Genomic DNA, 22497 nt, shown 5'->3' with positions numbered 1-22497 from the left:
AATCTATTACTTGGTTTGCGATCTCCCCCTTGTATGGAGCAGGGTGCTGTCCTCGAAGAAACACAAGAGCCAGGTGCAGGAGGCTCATCTGACCTGGACCGGTCCCTTCTGTACTTCTTCAGCCCACGTTAGGCCCCAAGGCACACTTGGCCGAGGGAGAACTGGCCCAGAAGTGCTCCTTTGCCATCTCCTTTCTTCCCGGAGCATCTTTTAGAAGATTTTGAAGACTCTGACACCTATGCTTTTGGTGGCACCAGGAAAGGGGTGACGCTTACATCTCAGATAAACCCTACTTACTGAAGATGCTCTCAGGACATACAGAGTGTGAGCAGACGCAGGGCACAAGGGGGGCTGGGGGGTCGGAAAGCCAGAATGGGTCCCAGCGCTACCCCGGGCTCAAGGTAAGCGGCGGGGCGGTACTTCCTGACCCCGGAAGAGAAAGTTGTTTTGGGGAAGGGGAGCGAGAAGGAGAGGCACGGTGAGTAAAACTAAAACTCGGAAGTTGTTCGGCTCCCTCTGGCCTTCGGTCCCTGCCCTCCTCCGGTCCATTTTGGAGCGCGGCTCCCTCCAGAGTCCCAAGCGGGGAGGCAAATCCCCGCGAGGAGGGGGCCCGCAGGCACCCCGATTCCCCGACCCTCCCGGGGAGCTGAGTCTCCAGGAAAACCCGGAGCGGAGCATCCCCGGCCGGGACACGCCCTCCGCGTGCGGCCGTGTGCGCATGCCCGGTGCGCGGCAGCCGCGAGTAGGAAGCGGAGCGCCGCGGTGGGGGAGGTGGGAGGGGACGCTCGGGCCGCGGCGAAGGCGCGGGACGCGGGCGAGGGTTCTCGTGGCTTCCTCCGGGCGTTCGGGACCGTGGAGCCCTTGCGAGGCGCGAGCGAGCCTGGGGCCGGCAACGAGCGCAGAGCGGGCCACGGGTGGGGAGCAGCGGGGCGGCCGGGCGGAGCGGGCTCCGAGCCCCGGGCTCCGCGGCTCGGGACACGGCTCCGGCGGCGGCGGCGGCGGCGGCGGCGGGGGCGGCGATGTTCCACTGCATTCCCCTGTGGCGGTGCAACCGTCATGTGGAGGCCATCGACAAGCGCCACTGCTCGCTGGTCTACGTCCCCGAGGAGATTTACCGCTATGCCCGCAGCCTGGAGGAGCTGCTGCTGGACGCCAACCAGCTCCGGGAGCTCCCCGAGGTGAGTGCCTGCCTCACCTGGCGCGGCGGCCCGGTCCGCGCGCTCCGCCGCCCACTGCTTCGCTTCGGCTGACCGTGGCCAGCGGGGGAACCACCACTGCACCCAGCCGCCCCTATTCCCTCCTTGCTTCCCCAACCCCATCCTCCAATAAAAGTTCTTTTTTTTCGTTTATGCCGAAAGACTTGGTATTTAACAAGTAGTTACTTGGCGAGGGGAGAAAGGTTCTGGTCCATTAAAGTAGCTCAGATCCACGTCTGGGAGCTAACGCGGGTTAGCTGAGAAGCCAGGTAGCTCACACTGTTCCCAGCTGGGGGCGACCATACGGCCCCGGGGCCGATCGGCTAGCCGCCAGTTCCCGGGCCGGTGGCCCAGAGCGCCTCTCTTGGGGCTAAAAGCAGGTCCCAGAGGACATTGGGACCTGGCAGCGTGCAAGTAAGCCTCAGTATCTTGGCATCTGTAAGGAATGTGCTCCTGGCCTTATCTTTGTGGGCTGTGCCCTGGAGAGATGGCGCTTTGTCGGCTCCAGTGGCCCCATGGCGGCATTGGGGTGCTGGGCAGGAGGAGAGCTGGTGCTGGTGCCCAGGTGCCCGCCGCTGGGGCACTGCGTGCGTGGACCTGTTGCGTGGTTGGAACTGCCATCAATGTCCGCAGTGGCTCCCGCTGCGAGTCAGCCCTGCGCTGCCTCCCCCTGAGCCACCGCAGAGCTCGCTGGGGTCTGTCCCTCTCTCTCACTGATGCCGTACCTATTCAGAGTTGTTTACGAAAATTAATCATCTGCCGGGCCGAACTTGTCCAGTGACAGATGCTGATTGTGCTTTTAGGAGGGTCGGGGCAGGGGTAGATGCTGAACTTTTAACCCTTGAATTTGCCTCAGGACTTTAGTTTTAACTGTTAAACCCAGGTGTATGTAGGCAGTAAGCCTGTGGCAATCCAAGGGTTCAGGAAATGGAAGACTGCTGGGGGGCGGGGAGAGAGCCTAAAGACCGGAGCCTTGGAATGCAAATACCTTGTTTGTCCTTTGGTAACGCTTATGCCCTGTCATTTTCAAAGACGCTCTGGTCAGATGTTTCGGTTTGTTGGAACACGGACAGATAACGATCTTCAGCGCTGACAAGAGTTTTTCTCACCATCTCAAGTGATGTTCCTCTTGAATTAACTTTCCTTGGTTCCCATGGCTGCCTCTGTGTAATCACGAAGATTACCCCTCACTAGGATCAGAGCACCCCCCCTCCCCTAATTTAATTCAGTAGGAAAACCATCCAGTTCCCTCAGGCATGTATTATTTTGCAGGCATTTTCAAACACACGGTCTGGTTTTTTAGCTTCGCTATGTTTTACTTAAATAGTAAGCTCACTGCTTTAAGTTGTTTAATTTTTGAAACGTAGCAAATGTTACTTAATGCTTTTCAAGGGATTTGAGATGCAGTTATTAAAAGACTTAGTAAAAAGCTCTTGACTATAAACTTTGCAGTGCTTTCTGTACTATTTATTTGTGTTTTATTGTGGCATGGGAAGCTTTCTTGGGGTTGGCTTTTCATTCCCTTCTGCAGTTTGTGAGATTTCCTGTAATGCTGGAGAATCTTGCTTGGCATAGGAGATTGAGAGTTGTGGACGTGTCAGGTATTTCTACAGGTGGTCAACGACAACTCAGAGGCTCAAAATGCAGTCTGATGGCATTCTGTAAATACAGTAAATAAACATTTCAAAACCAAAGGATGGCCTTGTTTATTGACAAGTATTGCTCTCACAGCCTTAAGTCGAGGTCCTGTAAAATGGGTTTCTCTCTGTCATGTTTCACCCTGACCGTTGGGTTTGTACATGCCAGACAGGAACGACCACCTTAAGAGCCTGTTTGTTTCACTCAGCTTTTCCTTGGGCTGGCCGTTGTTCATGTTTGAGATCTGTGTAACCCATTACTATTGCTTTCTGTCCCCAAACTCCAACTCCTGTCTCCTCACCACTGTGTCACTACTCTCGATGGAAAGCTTCAAAGGTCCTTAGTGTGGTGGCCATACCAGCTGCATGTTTTATGGCCTACAATTTGGGAGCACAGCCCAACGGGAGGCCTGCGCCCTCTACCTGGGCAACAGGCTTTGGGATAATGATAGACACCTACGCTCCACTGAAAGGCCGGCAGCCTCTCATTTGCTTGAGCATTTTCATTTACAAATTGAGTCCGGGAATTGCGGTGATTTTCCTCAGGGCCCTGCGCCTTATGAGATGCAGTCTCTGGCCTCCCCCATTTATTGAAGTGTCAGACCACTGCAGTCACACTGAACGTGGAGGAGGAGTCTGGCCTCTCCTGTTTCTCACATCCATCAAACCTTTAGCTATTCGGTCCCTCCCCTTTGAGTCATGTGATTTAAACTTGGCCTTGTTAAACATTTATTGAAGTACCATTACTTACTAGTTACTAGGAATCTAGAGATTAAAGAAGCTATGATTCTTACGAGCTGATCCCAGCCCTGTGGAGAGGCTGATGACTTAAATACAGATGTTGTGACTGTGGGGTGGAGCGTGTACCTCACTTCATCAGCCTGCTCACCAGCCACAGACATGTTGGTCACTTAGCTCATCGACCTCAGAAGCGGTTCTGCTCTGTGGTGGCTTCTCAGCAGTGCAGGCAGAGGGTCAGGGCCCTCATCTTGAGCTTGGCTCTGCTTGGGTGACCGTCATTCCGTCTGTCTGCTGCCTCCTCCTCCACCTGTCCCTGCACCTAGATTCTTTAGGTGTCTGTCCTAAGACAGGCTCACTTTTGCCTCCTCAAAGTGCCTGCATGCTTTTGTTCTCTCCCATAAGCAGAGACCCTTACCCTTGTGCCCAGGAGGTCTTGCTCAATAAACAGTTACTCTTCTAGAGTTTTCTGTTGTCTCCTCTTTGCCTTTTGCTAATCTTTTGTTGATTGCCCGATGAAAGTGTTTCCAACACTCATCATTCTTTCTCATACCCTAACTTATTTGTTTTCTAGTTCTAGAGCACTTACCGTGACCTAAGTTCAAACCATTTTATGCTTACGTGTTCCTTGTATGTCTACCCGATGAAATCACTATGTCCGTAAGGGCAGGGGTGTTCATGTGAACCTAGGCCACAGTGTGGTACACTGTGGGCCCTCAAGTGCTGTTGCATTAATGACTCCTTGCGTGTTGACATCAGAAGGCTGCCTTACCTTGGCCATCATAATTCCCTTTCCTGTGGCCTGACTTATTAGGCTGTTGAAACTAGTCAGCCCCTTTCAAAATCACTTGTCTTTCCTTGGAAGGTTTTGTCCTCCATTTCTTCTGCACCATCTCTGACCATCTTTGAAATAATTCTTATATATTATGAACATTTGCCATGACTATGAGTTCAATTTCAGCACCTTCCGCAAGGGGCTGTCATCCCCGTTTAGAAGAAGTTAGCCATGTTTCAGTTAAGTCTTTTCTTTGGAAGTGGTTTTTCTCCTTACAGTTCCATTTCTCAGGGATGGGGCAGCCATTTTTTTCCTGTTCCCAAGGTCCATGCATTTAACTTTGATAGACCTCCCCCGCATCTTGTCATCACAGTCTGTTGTTTTTTTCTTAAAATGTCATCTTTCCTCTCAGTTTCTTGTACCCACCTCCTTGGCTTCACCTGCTTTCATATTGCATTTTGGTTCTCTTTTACCAAGGCTCTCTGTATCTTGTCATGAAGGGACAGTGGGGTCCACATGTTGGGATTTTAGATCGTTCAAGACAGAATTCTGTGTCTTGGATGCTCTCCTCCAGCCTTAATTCTGCACGTGTTAAAACACTGCTTACGTTATAGCCCAAGTCTGAGGGTTGAGATCAGTGCAAATGAAGATCTTTCTGAATACTGTGGCAAGAACTTATTATTATGGTGTTCCCAGGTTTGTTAAACCCAAATTAAAGTTTTGATATTATTTCCAGCAATTAAAAAAAATCACACACCCTGTGATGTTTTGATGGCTTTATAAATGAGTAATTATTGCCTAGCCTTCTGAGCACTCCTTTTATTAGCTAATGGGGAAAGAGTAGACTTGGCTGTGTGAGAGTCAGGTGATGACTGACTTCGGAAGAGCAGAGAGTCTGCTGTACTTCATCAGAGAAATGAAGAGCAGGAAGGGGACCCGCCTCTGTGGTGTAGTTATTCAGAATTAAAACCCACCTGTACCTGGCTAATAGGGTATCATCTGCAAAGTTACGTAATTGCTCTGTGATATCAAGTTACTGTTGAGGTCTCCTCTCTTGTCTTTATTGGATTTTTGGAATTGCTCTACTTTATAGTTACGTAAGAAGAGCTAAGGCATAGGGATGACACACCTATATACTTAAATGAGTGTATAATAAAAGTAACTCAATTATTCAATGAAAGACCAGTTACACATTTAAGGAACGTGAGTGTTTACAGCAAAGAGGATCGAAAGAGATATTTTCCCTACTGATCCACACACTTATCAAGTTAGAGAAACAGTTCATTTCTCAGACATCCTGTTGTTACTGTACAGTTGAGCCTTAATTGCTTCCTGATTGTTTTCTCTGTCGGTTCACACCTTCCCCATAGATTTCCTCATTCCCTACACTTAAAGGTGAGAAAACCAAGCTAGAGAGGTTGTCATTTCCCCAGGTTACATAGTATCTGTGACAGAATTATTATAGCCACCCCTTACTTCGTAGTTGGTTCTTCACACAAACCGTTTTTCTTACGCCGTATGACAGACCATTTTAGCCATTATAATTTCAGGTTTTCAAAAGTAGAAAAAGACTTAAGAAACTTAAGAGGCATGGGAACATGTGGACGCCCCCCCTCCACCACCTGTGACCTACTGGTGGGGGAGAGGCTGGCAGTGGGGACATTTAGAAGCCACTATAAGAGGCTGCTAGCGCTTTGAGGAGTTTTATACTTTGGGGGAAATGAGAGAGGTTTTAGAGGAGGTGATTCAGAAGAGGCGAAGAGGAGGGAAGAAGTGCATTGTGTCTTGTTCCAGGTGTGGAGATTGAGGGGGTCACCTGAGTGGTGAAGGCCAGGAGCCGTACTACAGTAGCATTGAACTCCGCCCTGCTGGCAGAGGAGGCTGATAGTGGGCATCTTAGGTACTGTGTAGCTGAGTTTTTGTCTTAGGAAGGTGATTTCTGGGGATATAGAGCATCATATTGGGATGGGTTGGGAGCCCTTACGTGGTGTAGCCAGAGGAATGATGGTGTACTTGTAGGAAGAATAGGGACATGGCTCTGTGACTGTCACTCTTGGGAGTTCTTAGTCTACTGTATCACCTTGTGTCATGTGACCTGTATTTGAAAGTTTTCTTGTGGCCTGCCTGGTCCTGCAGCTGCTCAGACCCAAGTAAACGCATAGAAGCTTATGTTATTTACAAACTGTATGGTCTATGGCAGACCTCTTGCTAGCTAGCTCTTATATCTTAAATTAAGCCATAACTATTGATCTGTATTATCACCACATGTTCCGTGGCTTTACCTGCGTCCCATTATATGTTGCTCCTTGGGTGGCTGGTTTGCGTCTCTTCCCTTTTTTCTCTCTGTATCTCTGCTTGTATTTCCTGCCTGCCTCTGAGATGCCTTGCCATAGGCCAATACAGCTTTAATTATCAACTAATCAGAGCAACACATATTCACAGCATACAGAAAGAGAATCCCACAGCACTGACCCACTTGGGGTTTGACTTTTGTTGATAGGTTTTCCTTGAATGTAGGGTGCCTGCTTTCAACTGAAACATTGTGAGTTCTGTATGTAGGCTTTTCCTTGGGAGGAAAATGGCCAGCCAGATGTGCCATGGGTAGGGAGAATTTGTGTATCTTTTTCTATTTTCAGGTAAATGTGGCTATCATGTTTATAAAAGTGTACCCATTGTGCCCATGGTAACTCTGTGGGCTCTATTTTTCTGAGAAACATGAGCACATCTATATATGTATAGATGTGAATACATCTGTATATGTCATGAACTTTTAATAGACTTGAAATTCGGGGCTTAAGACACTGCTGACTTTATAGAATGTCAGCAGTACCAGTGGTGACAGTCACTAGAATAGAAGGGAGGGCTGCAGTGTGATGATGGCAGCTGAGGAGGGCTGCAGTGTGTGATGATGGGCAGCTGAGGAGGGCTGCAGTGTGTGATGATGGCAGCTGAGGAGGGCTGCAGTGTGTGATGATGGGCAGCTGAGGAGGGCTGCAGTGTGATGATGGGCAGCTGAGGAGGGCTGCAGTGTGTGATGATGGGCAGCTGAGGAGGGCTGCAGTGTGATGATGGGCAGTGAGGAGGGCTGCAGTGTGATGATGGGCAGCTGAGGAGGGCTGCAGTGTGTGATGATGGGCAGCTGAGGAGGGCTGCAGTGTGATGATGGGCAGCTGAGGAGGGCTGCAGTGTGATGATGGGCAGCTGAGGAGGGCTGCAGTGTGATGATGGGCAGTGAGGAGGGCTGCAGTGTGTGATGATGGGCAGCTGAGGAGGGCTGCAGTGTGATGATGGGCAGTGAGGAGGGCTGCAGTGTGTGATGATGGGCAGCTGAGGAGGGCTGCAGTGTGTGATGATGGGCAGCTGAGGAGGGCTGCAGTGTGTGATGATGGGCAGCTGAGGAGGGCTGCAGTGTGATGATGGGCAGCTGAGGAGGGCTGCAGTGTGATGATGGGCAGCTGAGGAGGGCTGCAGTGTGTGATGATGGGCAGCTGAGGAGGGCTGCAGTGTGTGATGATGGGCAGCTGAGGAGGGCTGCAGTGTGTGATGATGGGCAACTGAGGAGGGCTGCAGTGTGTGATGATGGGCAGCTGAGGAGGGCTGCAGTGTGATGATGGGCAGCTGAGGAGGGCTGCAGTGTGTGATGATGGCAGCTGAGGAGGGCTGCAGTGTGTGATGATGGGCAGCTGAGGAGGGCTGCAGTGTGTGATGATGGGCAGCTGAGGAGGGCTGCAGTGTGTGATGATGGGCAGCTGAGGAGGGCTGCAGTGTGTGATGATGGGCAGCTGAGGAGGGCTGCAGTGTGATGATGGGCAGCTGAGGAGGGCTGCAGTGTGTGATGATGGGCAGCTGAGGAGGCCTGCAGTGTGATGATGGGCAGCTGAGGAGGGCTGCAGTGTGATGATGGGCAGCTGAGGAGGGCTGTAGTGTGATGATGGGCAGCTGAGGAGGGCTGCAGTGTGTGATGATGGGCAGCTGAGGAGGGCTGCAGTGTGTGATGATGGGCAGCTGAGGAGGGCTGCAGTGTGTGATGATGGGCAGCTGAGGAGGGCTGCAGTGTGTGATGATGGGCAGCTGAGGAGGGCTGCAGTGTGATGATGGGCAGCTGAGGAGGGCTGCAGTGTGTGATGATGGGCAGCTGAGGAGGGCTGCAGTGTGTGATGATGGGCAGCTGAGGAGGGCTGCAGTGTGTGATGATGGGCAGCTGAGGAGGGCTGCAGTGTGTGATGATGGGCAGCTGAGGAGGGCTGCAGTGTGATGATGGGCAGCTGAGGAGGGCTGCAGTGTGTGATGATGGCAGCTGAGGAGGGCTGCAGTGTGTGATGATGGGCAGCTGAGGAGGGCTGCAGTGTGTGATGATGGCAGCTGAGGAGGGCTGCAGTGTGTGATGATGGGCAGCTGAGGAGGGCTGCAGTGTGTGATGATGGGCAGCTGAGGAGGGCTGCAGTGTGTGATGATGGGCAGCTGAGGAGGGCTGCAGTGTGTGATGATGGCAGCTGAGGAGGGCTGCAGTGTGTGATGATGGGCAGCTGAGGAGGGCTGCAGTGTGATGATGGGCAGTGAGGAGGGCTGCAGTCGACTTTCTCATTGTGTTCATGGAGGTCAAGAGCAAGTTTGACAGTTGTAGGCCTCCATTCCAAGTGCAGGGCTAGAAGAAGTATGCACATCTTCTGCCTCAAGAGCTGCATGAAGACGGGTGATGAAATCATGGGTCAGGCCTTGGTAAGTGCACAGAAGGAGCTTCTGGATGGCCATTAACTCTCTCTTAGGTGTAATTTAGTGGACAGGCCTGGTAATTTACTGTTGCATGTGCCATTTTAGAAGATCTAATGGTGTGTGTGTGTGTGTGTGTGTGTGTGTGTGTGTGTGTGTGTGTGTATGTGTGTGTGTGTATATGTGTGTGTGTGTGTGTGTGTGTGTGTGTGTGTGTGTGTGTGTGTGTGTTTGTGTAGTTTAAAATACCCTGGTGTCCTTGACGAAAGTTTGCCCTGATCATTGTTAAAGACTTTAGTTATGAAGGTAAAATTTCTAGACACTAGAGATTTGACACATTTGGGGGTGGGGTGGGGTGGGGTGGGGATGTATTTTTGTTTGTAGGAACCTCAAGGAATGGATTTGCCTCATTTGGGTGAGAGGAGGTTTTATACCTAATTATGGAGTAGTCTGGATGATTTTTTGATGGTTTGGCTAGATGGGGCTTCCGTGGCCCCTTCTTGCCACAGTTCACACCCGCTTCTTTGGAAAACATAATTAACTTAAACTTGGGGTGGAGGGTAAGGGCTCCAGCTTAGATGGGCAGTTGTGAAGGCCAGATGTGGTTTCCAGACCATTCAGGATGTGATGTGAGTTCAGGCTGTTTGGCTTGATTCGAAAATGCTGGCTACACACCTCTGTCTCCAAGCTGTTACTATGGCTGAGCGTAGGCCGCGGTGTCAACTTGTTTTGCTTTTCTGATAAGATTGATTTGTGTTGGATGCTTGAAATAACTTAAAAAAAAAGAAAAGAAGAAACCCATGTCTCTTGTCGTATCACCCATTAGCTGTTTTCTTTTTCTTTAAACATATTTTTAGAGAATGAATAATGACAGCTAAGTTTTGGAGCACAGGGTGGTATTGCAGTTCGTGCATACATCATAGAATGATGAATACAGACTCGTCAACACACCTATTGACTCACTTCCTCATCACTTCCTTATGGTGAAAACCCTCCCCTTGTCTTGGATGGGTGTTCTGCTTGCATTTGTATCTGTGTACGTGGTCGTGAACCAACATTTGGGTGGTGGAAATTAAACCCAGGTCTCCTGGAAGAGCAGCAAGTGTTTTTAACCACTGAGCCACCTCTCTAGCCCCAAACATCCGCTCTTAAAACAAGGTATTCTTGCCTTGCCACAGCAGTGTGCCTATAAGACCAGTACTTGGGAGGCTGGGCTAGGAGGTTTGGGAGTTTAGCTAGCCTGTGTTACACAGAAAGGCAGTGTATTAAAAAACAACAACATCAAAAAGAAAAAGAGGAAGAAGAAAGAAAATCACGGATTTGTTTTCTCTTCCTACGTGTCTGTGTATTACCATTTAAACAAAAGGACTTCTCCTCCATGAATAGCTTCACTGGGCCCTTTTCTGCTTTCACACTGTATCTTGGGCATTTTCCATATCAGTATGTATTTTAGGTTAACATCAATGTAGCTTTCAGTTGAACTTTACATCATCATCTTAAAAAATTGTTCTCCTACTGTTAGGTATTTAAATTGTTTCTCATTCTTTTCAGTGACAAACCATGCTGGTTTAAATGTGCTGGTACAGACGATATTGTATGCTTGGGCAAATATGTCTTTAAAATGAATTATTTAAGGAATAATTACTTCCAGTTTCTCTCCCAGCAGGAGAGTCTCTTCCAGAAGAGCCCTGGGTAGGCTCTGGATAGGTTGGTCAGATGTCTATGTCAGATCTTTGGGAGACTAGCATGTAATGCTTGTCTTTAAGGAGCCAGACATCTGTACTTAGGGAAAGAAGGGTGGGTAGCATTCTGGAATTCCTAATGGAGTTAAGTGTCCCGCTGTGTGCCTTCAGAAGAGTTCATGGCGCTGGCTTTCTCAGCATCTGTGCTCAGTGGACAGGGCACTGCAGACAGCTGACGTTTGCAAGGTGACACAATACTGTGTTAGGAGAAAAGATAGTCGGAGTTGACACGGTTCTGTTCCCAGAGCGAGGTGACAGTGTACGGAGGATGTCTGGCAGCACAGAGCTGGAGTATCCACTTGGTGTGATGACTGTGTGAGTCAGCCCACCCGGCTCTCCCTTCCACTCTGGTCTCTGTGTAGGCCTGAATTTCTGACTTGAAAGTATGCCTGGCAGTTCTGAGATTGTTGAAGTTGTGAAACTTCGCATAAACAACTTTATCTGTGCTGAACCTGGGCTTCAGCTTGATCTTCGTTGGAAAGAAAGGAATGATAGTCACCACCCCATAAAGTTGTGGGAAGATTAACTGTGTTAACACCTGTACAATGTGGAGAACAGCGGCTGGCAGACAGGAAAAGACAATGCAGTGTTAGCCTTATCGATGTTGATTGTTTAGTATTAGAAGCCCAAAGACCTTCATTGTTCCCGTCGTCGTCTTTGAGTCCTTTCTCAATACTTCATCCGAGTGATCTCAGACACAGCTGTAAAGAGTGGTGTCTCCAGAGCGGCCTCCCTGCACTTGCAGGGTACGTTTGGCAATTCTTGTCATCTGCTTTCTCCTGCCCCTTTTGCAGCTTGTACCTGTGCTGCACGACAGTTAGCTGCCCCGAGTCAGTAATGCACGGCACTGTTTCATACTGTGAGCCTCCACATCAGTGACTGAATCTGTGCTGCTACACACCCCCTCCCCGCCCCCTGCCCCGCCTGCCCCACTGCTTCTGATCCTACGGGACAGAGGTCGGGAGAAGCCTTTTTCTGGGTAGCCTTCTTTCTCCTCTGTGGACTGTGGGGTCCACTGATACTGCTCTTGACTGTGAACATCCCCTTTTCCTTCAAAGCAGATGGTGGAACACACCCACCACCCCCTCCGCCCCTCTTGTTTGCTTCTACTGCTCGTCGAAGTGGCTAGCGTATAGAAGACGTCAACCACACACTTGGAAGATGTTCTCGAGGGAGTTCGTGGCCCTTTTTGGGGGAGCGAGTGAAGTTAAAGATGGGTTTCGAGGGGTGGAGAGCCAGCTCGGTGGGTAAAGGGAAGCGCTCAGCACCCAAGCCTGACAGTGGTGGCACACGCAGCAGCTCTAATCCTAGTGAACCTCTGTCAGGAGACGGGAGGTGGGAGCAGGGGAATCTCGGGACGCTCGCTGGCCAGCTAGTCTGGCTCACACAGCAGTAGGAAATAACAAGACCTGTTTCAAACAGGACCGCCCGCAGGCAGGGGCTGACACTTGGGGGTTGTCCTCTGATCTCAGTCACTCCCGTCTCTGTGTCTGCGTCTCTCCGTCTCTGTCTCTCACATACACAGTGGGTTTCGATTATGCCTGTATAATGAAGACTGAAGGTTATACCAGAAAGCTTGGCTGTCAGCAGTCCCTGTGTGTGTGTGGGTCCATGAGGATGGAGGAAAAGCAGCACTGGTCAGGAGACGACTCGAGGTCCTTGTCATTGCTCAGTTCTCTTATATGAGTGGTGGAGGGTGTGGATGTTGTGTGGTCCTTTTGGGTTCTGACTTTCTCAGATGCTGATTTCACAAGTTGATACCCGGGAAGACCTTTGGGAGAGCAGTGCCATCGTTGCGTACATGCTTCAGGAGCTGTTTAGTGAGTTAGTGGAACCACAACTCTAGGCTTAATTATTATGGTCAAGGATTTGATAATCAGGCAAAGCTTTTCCAAATGAGTATCTTTCTGTGGTCAGATGCTGATTCCCAGAGTCAATTAAGGAAGAAAGATCAGCAGATTTTTTCCCCTTGGTTAACACGTATACCTCCACACACATGTGCGCCTGCGCATCTCTCCCCAGCCCACACACTCATTTTGAATACTGAATGCTTCTTGTCTGTCGGCTGTTTGTCTTTTCTCAGCTTTTAAAGCTGCAAGGAACTGGGGAATTTGGCTAAGGCTTTTTGTGTCTTTAGTAAATTAGCTCAAACAAGCCAGAGGTGGTGGTACTCCCTGAGGTTGGCTTGATAACCAAGAGAATATATTTGGGAACTGTGGTTCAGGGCCAGATCATTGGGAATATCAATGGATCAGGGTCAGCCCAAGATGGTTTTAACGCCTGTAGCTCTGTGCTCCTGAGGATAAGATCATCTCTGACAGGATGTTGGTGCCTGACTTCAGAGGCATCCCAGCTCAGGAGTGGGGCGAGGATAGGCCTTCCCTGCTTTCTCACAGGCCCTCTGGCACCATCCCTTCTTCCCTCCAGGTATTCATGGAGTTCAGGCCTTGCGTCAGGCTTTGTTCTTTCCAGCAGGGCAGATAGAATCTGTGTTTCTGTAACTCCAGGTAAGCCAGATAAGCAAGTACAAACATCTGATTTAAAAAAAAAAAAGCAAGGACAGAGGGTGGATAGAAGGGATGGGGAAATGAATGGGATGGAGATGCATGATGTGAAAGACATAAAGAATAAATAAAAAGAAAGTTAAAAAAAAAAGCTGCAAAACGGGAATGCGGCAGAGAGTAAGTCTTTGGAGGTTTCTGTTTCTCACAAGGCCCCTTCAGGAAACTGACTTTTGTCCTAAGACATGGCAGGAAGCAACTCCAGTACAGCAGAGGGACCAGTGAAGGCCTGAGGATGAGCTTGGCGCTGTAGAGTCTCGGCATGGGATGGGGTAGCAGTGGGAAATCAAGGTGACGGGTTCACTTGTCGTCCTTTGGTGTATGGCATGTGGTAAGTGTGAGATCTTGCTGGTGTACAGAGGACTAGATAAGTGAATGTAGCTGTATAGGAACTGATGCGTGTCTGCGTCATGGTGGGAGTTTTAAAGAGACCTAGCATTAAGAAGGGGAAGCCTGGTGATGGGAATTACAATGATATTGAATGTGTTCTGGGCGCTGCGCCTCAGTCTATTCTGAGATCTTCCTGTGATTAACACATTTCATAAAACCCACGTCCTCATTTCATGTAAGTAGCTCTTCCTTACGGATGAGGGAGGACACTGGGACACAGAGACCCCGGACAATTTGCCATCCAACTGTTAAGTAGCAGAGCTGGCATTAGAAGACAGGGTCTCTCAAGAGTTGGAGCTGTTAACCACTGGATCCTCCTGCCTCAAGGTCAAACACATCAAAAGTCCCTGCTGAGCCAGAACTCCCCATCTGTTCTGTAAAGGGCAACAAAGAGACTCATGATGTTTGGGCTATTTTTGCATCATTAAGAAAAAGAGCACTGAGCTGAGAGATCATTTTCAGAATCAGGTCACTGAGTATTAATGAGCTCATTCATGCATAATCTCTCAAAGATTAGTGGCATCCATTCTTTGGTCTGGAATTCTCACCTTCAGGAGATAGCTAACAGTTGAGTCCTTATACATTTTTAAAGTAAAAGCACATTTGTTAGAGAAAATGATAGGAATCATGAGCATTGCTATGTCAGAGTGACGCTCTGCCTGTGCTGATTTGGTGCTTATGTTACTGGTCCCTATTTGCAAAGTATAAAACCAAGAAGTTGGCTTGAGACAGTCTTTAGTCTTGACCATGCCTGCCAGTATTGTAAAGTGGGTCCTAGTGTGCATTCTGGAAATGCGCATATTCTCACTACCATTGGGTGCTATTCATGGTTAAAAATGAATATTTTATAGTAGCTCCCACAGCATTTGCTGTGACAGAAATACCTGGCAGATGCAGCTTGAGGAGCAACGGTTTGCTGGGCCCATGGTTTCAGGATTTCACTCTGCTGGGGCAGGGATGGCAGGATAGAGTTGGTTCATGGTAGAGGGAGCATTGTGAAGACTAGGAAGCAGAGAAAGCTGGAACCAGGAACAAAGATATGCCCTTCATAGGCCTGACCCCAGTGATCTGTTGTTCCCAGCCAGGCTCTAACTGTAAAAGCTCTACAGCATTCAAAAAATCTTCCCACTGGATGCAGAACAAGTGTCCCAAACACAAGCCCATGGGGACGTTTCGGATTCAAATAAAGCCACTCGACCTACCTAATAGTGTGTTACACTCACACGTCTCTGTTTTCCATAACTTCATTCTGAAATGGTTAGGACTGTGGCGTGTTACGTGTGCCCAGTGTTTTCTCTAACTGTTGTGAGTCACTGTAATTGCCCAAGGTCTAAAGACAAAGCTTATTAGACCCAGATTTCCAACTTTACCTTCACTTTACCCTTCTTTAGTAGCTTTTGCTAACAGAAAATCCACAGAAAGATGTTTTTGGAAATATAGCAGAGGATATTTGCTTGTGATATGCACTTTACTGAGTCTTCTTAGAAGGTTATGTGTTCCACAGTGTCGTATCCCAGTGTTCAGGTTTACGTCTAAGGTTGAGGGGAGGCACGAGGTGACTTGTGGTCTCAGTTCTCTGGCACTTTTACATACTAACACTTAGTCCTGGACAGACAGGATGACATTTGGAATACTCTGGACTACAGGTAACTGAAGTGCCTTTGGTTAAAGAGGTGTTTGGTGACCTCACACATCCGGGAACCTGAAGGTCATGGTGCTAGGTCAGTAGGTCACTTGCTTTGGGTGGTGGCCTCCTACGCAGAAAGGGAAGGCCTGGGTAGTCCATGGCTTGTGGTAGCCATCAGAGAGGCCGGGATTAACAGCCCTTTTGGTGAGAAGTAGATAGTGGGAAGTAGGCATAGGAGGAGGGTAGGAGTGGTGTGTGTGTGTGTGTGTGTGTGTGTGTGTGTGCGCACGCGCGCTCTGCTGTGTCTGAGGTGAGGCGTGCGGAAGGCAGGTGGGTAGCCAGCACAGCCTGCTGAGCCGGCCGGACTTTTGCATATACCCACCTCTTCCATCATGGGGCGGCAGGTAGCTCTTGTGTCTGTCTCATTCACCCCTCGTCTTTTGTCAGAGACACGGAGACCATCTGTGTTCTTGTTTTCTAAGAAGAATCCTTAGCAGTAACGATTTCTTTTTCAGACTATACCGAACAAGAAAGAATGGCTGTATATGTAGCTGTTTCCGCTAGGCTTTATTCTTGCCGTACGCCCGGGGAATTCTGTAAGAGAACAAAAGTAAAATAAGGAGGGTGTTGTACAATTTGGAGTCCTCATGCACTCAGCGTAGGACTTGTGGACTTTCCGTGACTGCCCGGGCTGTCACTTTTGCTCTCCTGTGCCCGTGTCGCCTCCTCTGTAAAGCCCCTCAGGCCGCAGCCCAGGCATGTCTCTGTGCTTCCCCAGCCTGTCAAGGTTCACGTCTCTGGTTATGTGTGAGGGTGGGACTTAGCTGTGCCTCTGTTTGTTTTCTGCCTGTCTGTCATCAGGTCTGAATTTATGTGCGCCTGTGTCAGGCATGGGGAAATTCAGTGCCTGAATCACAGGGGACACAACAAAGGAAAGAAAACAAATAACACCCATTGTACTGAAAAATGCGTTTGACTTTTTGTGGGCTAGTTCAGACCTGTAAACTCCTTGACCTGTGTTCTAGACCACCCCTGATGGGATTCCTGCCGCCTTACGTCTCCCGTGTCTTCTACAGTCTTTAAGGATTGCCTGGGTTTAGTTTACTTTCTATCCCTGTGATAAAGGCGGTGACCCCAGGAGAGGAAAGGGGCGCTGTTACCTCGGAGGTTACAGTGTGTCATTGAGGGGAGCCAGGGCAGGAAGGCAAGGATCTGGAGGCAGGGACTCAAGCGGAAGCCATGAAGGAGTGCTGCTTACTGGCTTGTTTCCTTAGACTGCTTCACTGTGTTTTCTCATATAATCCAGGACCATCTGCCCAGGGATGGTACTGCCCACAGTGGGCCGGGCCCTCCCACATCACTCATTAGTCAAGAAAATGCCCTATAGACTTGCCTCCAGGCCAGTCTGATGGAGGCATTTTTCCCAATTGAGGTCTTCTTCCCAGATGACTCCAGCTTGGTGTCACATTGACAAAAAAAAAAATCAACCAGTGCAAGGGCCAATGTGTCTTTGTTTCTCCAGAACCTGTGTCTGTCTACTGTAGGCTTCATGCAGCACTGGCCCAAGGGAGCCATATTAATAGCAAGTGTTTGCTATTCATCGATGAGGGATCGCAGGGCTCTCGCTGAGTCAGCAGATCCTGCTGGCAGAGGGTCACCAGTCCACTGAAGATAACACGTCATTAGTCATGTTGACAGAGGGACATTTCCGCCCCTCCTTGCCTCTTAGCAAGGGTGTTAATGAGGAGTAAAAAGGCCAAAAGGCAGGAAGTGTTTCTGAAGCCATGGCTTTTGCTGACCACATCCCAGATAATCTGCCCTCCTTCTGGAAAGAGTTAAGTGAAACCACAGTTGTATTTTTTGAAATACCAATAGCGGCCGTGTGTTAACTACTACAAGTATTCTAGGGGCACCTACTAAGAATTTGGTCCCTAGGTCAGCTTGATGTGGTATGTAGGGATTTTATTTTGTTAGAGCTGACGCTGAGGGCTTTTTTGAGGGCATAGGTGAGAAAAGACTAGGCCAAGGTTAAGACCCAGTCTGCCAGACGCCAAAGACGGATGCTTTTTTCATGGTAAGATGTGAGAGTTGCTGTTTCCAAGTGTCTCAGGTCTTGCATTGGAATCATGCATCTGGGTAGGTCGGGTCATGCAGAAGCCTGGCTTGTGGAGCCAGGAGCAGGCTTTGTCTGGTGGTCCTGGGCAGGCTGGGCACAGGCAGGGGACACCACAGAACCAAGAGTGAAGGTGCAGGCTGTGTAAGGAGAGGGCTGGAGTCCCGTCACGGGTGGCCTAGATGCAGGTGAAGGCCTCTGGCTTCCTTTCTGTGGGTGCATGAGTGCCTCGTAAGACATAAATTTAGAAACCGCATCCTAATGGCAGCCTGTGGATGGATCTGAGGGGAGCAAGGAGAGAGAGATGGGTAATGCTCAGAAACCAAGCAGGGGCAGAGGATTTGAAACATAGAGCCAGGCAGTCGAGGGAGACCCTGTAGCAGCTGGCTCAGGATCTGAGGGAAGGGGCAGGTTGAGTGTGGGCAGGTCAAGATCAGGCCTCTTTGCTCATGGTGCAGCAGCCTGCTAGGTGAGCGGGGTGGGGGTTGAACACAGGGCCTTCTGGGAACTGAAGGTGGGGGGTGGTATTGTTGGATACACCTGCCGTTTTGATGACGCTGGCCTCTGCTGCTTGTTTTCTGGAAGGGCTCAGCTGTTCAAGCCTGGGATAGAGGAAGGTAGAGGTGGGTACCAGATCCACCTATATAATGAGTGGTGGCTGGATAGGAGGGGCTGAGACCTTGAGGATTCTGATAGGAAGGTAGTTGGGATGCCGTAGACTAGGCAGAGAAGGGAGTTCCAGGGAGAAAGGAGCGAGCAGTCAGAGCGAAAGTGGAATACGTTGTCTCAGGGTGAGGCTGCCTAAGAGGCCATTGCTAGACTGAGATATTGAAGATTTGTGAAAGGGAGGGGAGCTCTGGGTGAGGCCAGGCTTGTGACTCATGGCTAGACGGCAAGGAGCAGACCGAGGGGCGTGGTGGCCGAGGCCCGTAAGAAAGCCCAGGAGTGGTTGTGCTTGCTCTGAGGGTGGGTCAGCTCCACCACGAGCCACAAAATCAACGACTCATGGCAGGGCCAGGTGGGCAAATGATAGTATTCAAAGACCTAACTATAGACAGATCTGTGGTAAACCTACAAGCCTCACCTACAAGGGACAGCTTCACCTGTCCCACCCAGCATGGCCAGGTGAGGTTGGGTGTCTGTCCTCACCCCGCGAAACTGGCACTGCTTCTCTCCATGCTTCCCCACCCTGCCCCTCATCCTTGGAAATAATTTTCGTGCAGAAGTGTCCTGACTTTTAAGCGTTCAGCACTTGAAAATTGAATTTGGAAAAGGCACTGTGGGCTGTAGAGTCCAGTGGTGAGTTGGCTTGTAGGATTGGGAAAGGAGGCGAAGGAGATGATGTTTGTGAGTCAGATGCCAGAGTCTTGGAACATCTTCCCATTTTTGGTCATCTCATCCAACTTTGAAGATAAAGAACTCAGAGGCTAATTAGTTTTCAGTGGGAGCTAATAGGCCTCGATCGTAATCTGAGGCCTGGGGCTCGAGGGAACTGCAGACTGGCTGAGTAGCCACTTTGTTCCTTCCGAGGTCTTGGAAGCTTGCTGTTTTCTTCATGTGGAGTGCCTCTCTCTGGCTCTCTAGGTTATTTTGAAAGACTTACGCTTTTTTTTACATTACGCGTATGTGTGTGGGTTTATGTTTGTGAGTGCAGCTGCCCACGGAGGCCAGAAGCCTCAGATTCCCCGTGCTGGAGTTACAGGTGGTTCTGAACGGCTGGCATCGGTTCTGGGAACTGAACTCAGGACCTAGTCAGGAGCAGTCTATCTCTCCAGCCCCACGGTCTCTTGGCCCATAGTTCCCGCTTTGCTTGTCCACAGCATTTTCTTCCCGTAGCATATTTTCTTCTTCATTTGTGCTCTGTCTGATTTGTTTCTTTATAAAATTCAGCTCCAGTTAGTTGGCTGAAATGTAGGTCAGTTTTCTTTTCCTGTAGTGGTTCAGTACAGTTTTGTGTTCTGTTTCCTTAGTGTGTTTGAACTTGGTGAATTAACTGAGAGGTGTGACTAGGTAGTAGAGAAACTGTGTCTGTGAATCGGCAGCTGAAAGGTACTCACACATCTAAGTAGATGCTTTGCCCTTGAGTTTAACCGCTTTGTGAATTTACTCACATTTCCAAGCAGTGTTGGAACTCATTAGGAATCATCCTTAGGCTGCGTCTGCATGCCATTGGCCATGTTTCGTTTGCATGTCCTGGCCCTTTGCAAAGACATTTGATGATTGGGTCAGAGAGCTGAGTCTAAAGACTCAGGCTGTGGAGCAACTGGGAATTTAGTTCTGTGCTCACATGAGACGTGACCATCAAGTCATGACAGGCTGACTCACCGATGAGCCCAAATTCAGTGCAAACAGGGAGGTACACAGATATTTGAATGTCGTGGCCTGCTTGGTAGAGTGTGCTACAGGTTTCCTCCATTTTCAATGTGGCTTTTTACAATCTTGCTTTCCAATGTGATGTATTTATTAAGAGACTAAATTTCCCATTACCAAAGACAGTTAGGTGTTTTTGTTGTTGTTGTTGTTGGAGATAAATATGCAATTCTTGTTGGTCTTTGAAATTTGGAAATGATTTTGAAATTGCGCTCCTGTTCTCCAGAGGAGGAATCTTGGAGAAATGGGATCCTCTAAGAAGTTTTAAACAGTGATGTGTGTGGGTCCCTGACAGTGTATGTTGAACACTTAGACTGGGCCCATTGCCAGACCCCGTGTATTCTTAATCAGCAGCTGAGTTGCTGTTCTCTGCTCTTAGTATAGGACCAGCACAGTGACTTAAACCGAGGGCTTTGTCAGAAGCACTGGAGAGGTCTTTAAAGAAATGGATTCTCAAGTCTCAGGTCCCATAAATCCGATCCATTTCTCCTTGGACCTTGGCGGTTCTTGGTGGTACTGGGAACTTGTAGCTTTGGTATGGGCTGTCGTGAATGGTCTTGGGGCCACACTATGTGAAGCATTGCTGTATAGGCCTGTGGTATTATACGCATGTAGGTTCATGTCTTTTTTGTACTATCTGAAGGCCATGTGCTCTGGCAGAGTTACTTGCACTGTTGAATCCTTTAAGTGAGAATGATAAATTCATCACGGACATTGTGAGGAGTGCAGTGAATATAAACAAAGCACCCAGCTCTGTTTCACACATATTATATGATGCTAAATATGATCAGAAAGAAAGGATTCCCATTATGAATTGCTGATGCATTTGTCGGAGGGAGTATTGAACATGGAGTAAGAACCCTGTACCACACTATTGCAGCATTCTACTGTATGAGTACGTAGACTTTCCCTCCAATGATTCTCTTTAATACTGGTGGTAAAAAGTGTCATGTCCTTGCAAGTCTATCAGGCTCCCCTTCATAGTTTCCTATGTGACACTTACTGTTCTTTCTTCTTCCTTATACTCTGTTCCTCCACCTACTTGTGTATACACACACACACACACACACACACACACACACACACACACACGGAGAGAACATAAGCTGAGCATGTTCTAAGGAACTGTTGTAGTACCCGAGGCTTAGCTCAAGTCCCTTCCTGTTCAGGGAATTGAAATCTGGTGACATTGGCTTACCAAGGCCTGGGAACTCTTTCTGGACAGTGAGCCTGACTTTTTGTGCCTTTAGGGAAATTAAGGCAGCCTTCAGGTGGGCAAACATTCCTCTGAAACTTTTTGCTTTGGGCAATGTGACCTTGATCTTACTAGGAGACAGTCAGGGCACATTTTAAAAGTATTTTATTTGTATCTGCCTTCAGTGCTAGCAGTGAAAGATAATGCTTGGCTTTGGCCCATAGTGTTGTGAAAACAGAATGGATGCTTCCTGTGCCTGGGATATGTGCAGGTTTAGCTGTGCCCAAGCATGGCTTAGCGGGGCCCAAGCATGCTGCTGCCTTTAGTTTTCATCTTTCCTTTGCAATATTTGAAGTGGAATAATGACTTTTGTTCTTGCTAATCATTTAAGGCTTTAACTGAAAGTTTGGTTTTTGTAATGGGAGCTCTTTTGGCAAGTGTGTGAAGGTGTGTCTGATGTAATTCCAGCATCAGAAACCATTTATGAGAAGAGCTTTTACTCTTCAGTGGTGCCCTGGCAGTGGGCACTTACGAGATAATCTCCACACGAGGATGGTGGTGAGCATCGTACCAGAGCGTACTTCGCTTCCTTGTTTGGTATTTCATAGTTCTTGACTTGGTGATAATATTGAGGATAAGTTAGTCTTAAAACATAATAGATCCTGGGTGCATTCTGGACTTACTGTAAGCCTCGGCTCACTACCTGAGACAGTCTATAGGAACATTTCCCCTGGAATCTCTTCCAAAAGGCTCTTGGATATTATGCAAAAGAAACACCTGGAGAAAGAAAAGTGACTTAGCTGGGAGTGCTCAGTGCCTGGTAGCTGCAGAGACCGCCAGGAAGACTTTTGTAGTCTTTTATGGATTCCAGAATCCATATAGCAGTTTGTAGTCATTGATTTTGAATACAGCTTTATCACAGTAAGAATGTGTGTGTGTGATGTGTTCCTTAGTCAAGATTTTACATACTTTCTAGGAAAATTTGTGTGTTAGTGTTCTGCTGCTGTAACAGGTACTTCAGGTAACTACGAAGAGTTCACAATTTCAGAGGTGCAGTCCAAGGCTGATTGGTCCTGTCGTCTTTAGGCTTGTAGCAAGGTGTGTGGCAGAACTCATGTCTCTCCTCATGCTGAGGAGAAAAAGAGGAAGAGCAGGGAGCTAGACTCTTCTGTTTCCCACAAGAACGTGTCCCCAGTGAGCATAAGACCTCCTGCAGGTCGCACAACTGTAGGATTCCACCTTCTCACAGTATTGGCATGTTGGAACCTTTGCAAGCTCTTCCGGATCCAGGGTATAGTCCTAGTAAACTGAAGATCCTTTTGAAGGCTAAGCAGGCGAGCTGAGGAGAAGGGCAAGGCCATGCGGTACCTGCTCCTTGCTCTTCTGTCCCAGTCTTCCAGCACTTCTTGTAACTGCTTTTGTATATGCTGAGCGGTCTGAATT

General features: G+C 48.8%; 1 protein-coding gene across 1 annotated transcript in view; it reads left to right on the top strand.

Moving 5' to 3' along the window:
- Positions 1–776: 776 nt before the first annotated feature.
- The window catches only part of Lrrc1 (leucine rich repeat containing 1), a 119517-nt gene continuing 97796 nt past the window's right edge, over positions 777–22497 (top strand). The window contains exon 1 of the mRNA XM_052714925.1: positions 777–1178. Coding sequence (XP_052570885.1) covers positions 1020–1178 — 159 coding nt within the window. The 5' untranslated portion in view covers positions 777–1019. The remainder of the gene's footprint in view (positions 1179–22497) is intronic.

Source organism: Peromyscus californicus, unplaced genomic scaffold, assembly GCF_007827085.1.
Source record: "Peromyscus californicus insignis strain IS unplaced genomic scaffold, ASM782708v3 Scaffold_11__1_contigs__length_118956290, whole genome shotgun sequence".
NCBI lineage: Eukaryota > Metazoa > Chordata > Mammalia > Rodentia > Cricetidae > Peromyscus > Peromyscus californicus.
Note: the sequence above shows the minus strand (reverse complement) of the source record. Positions and strands in the feature narration are given on the sequence as shown.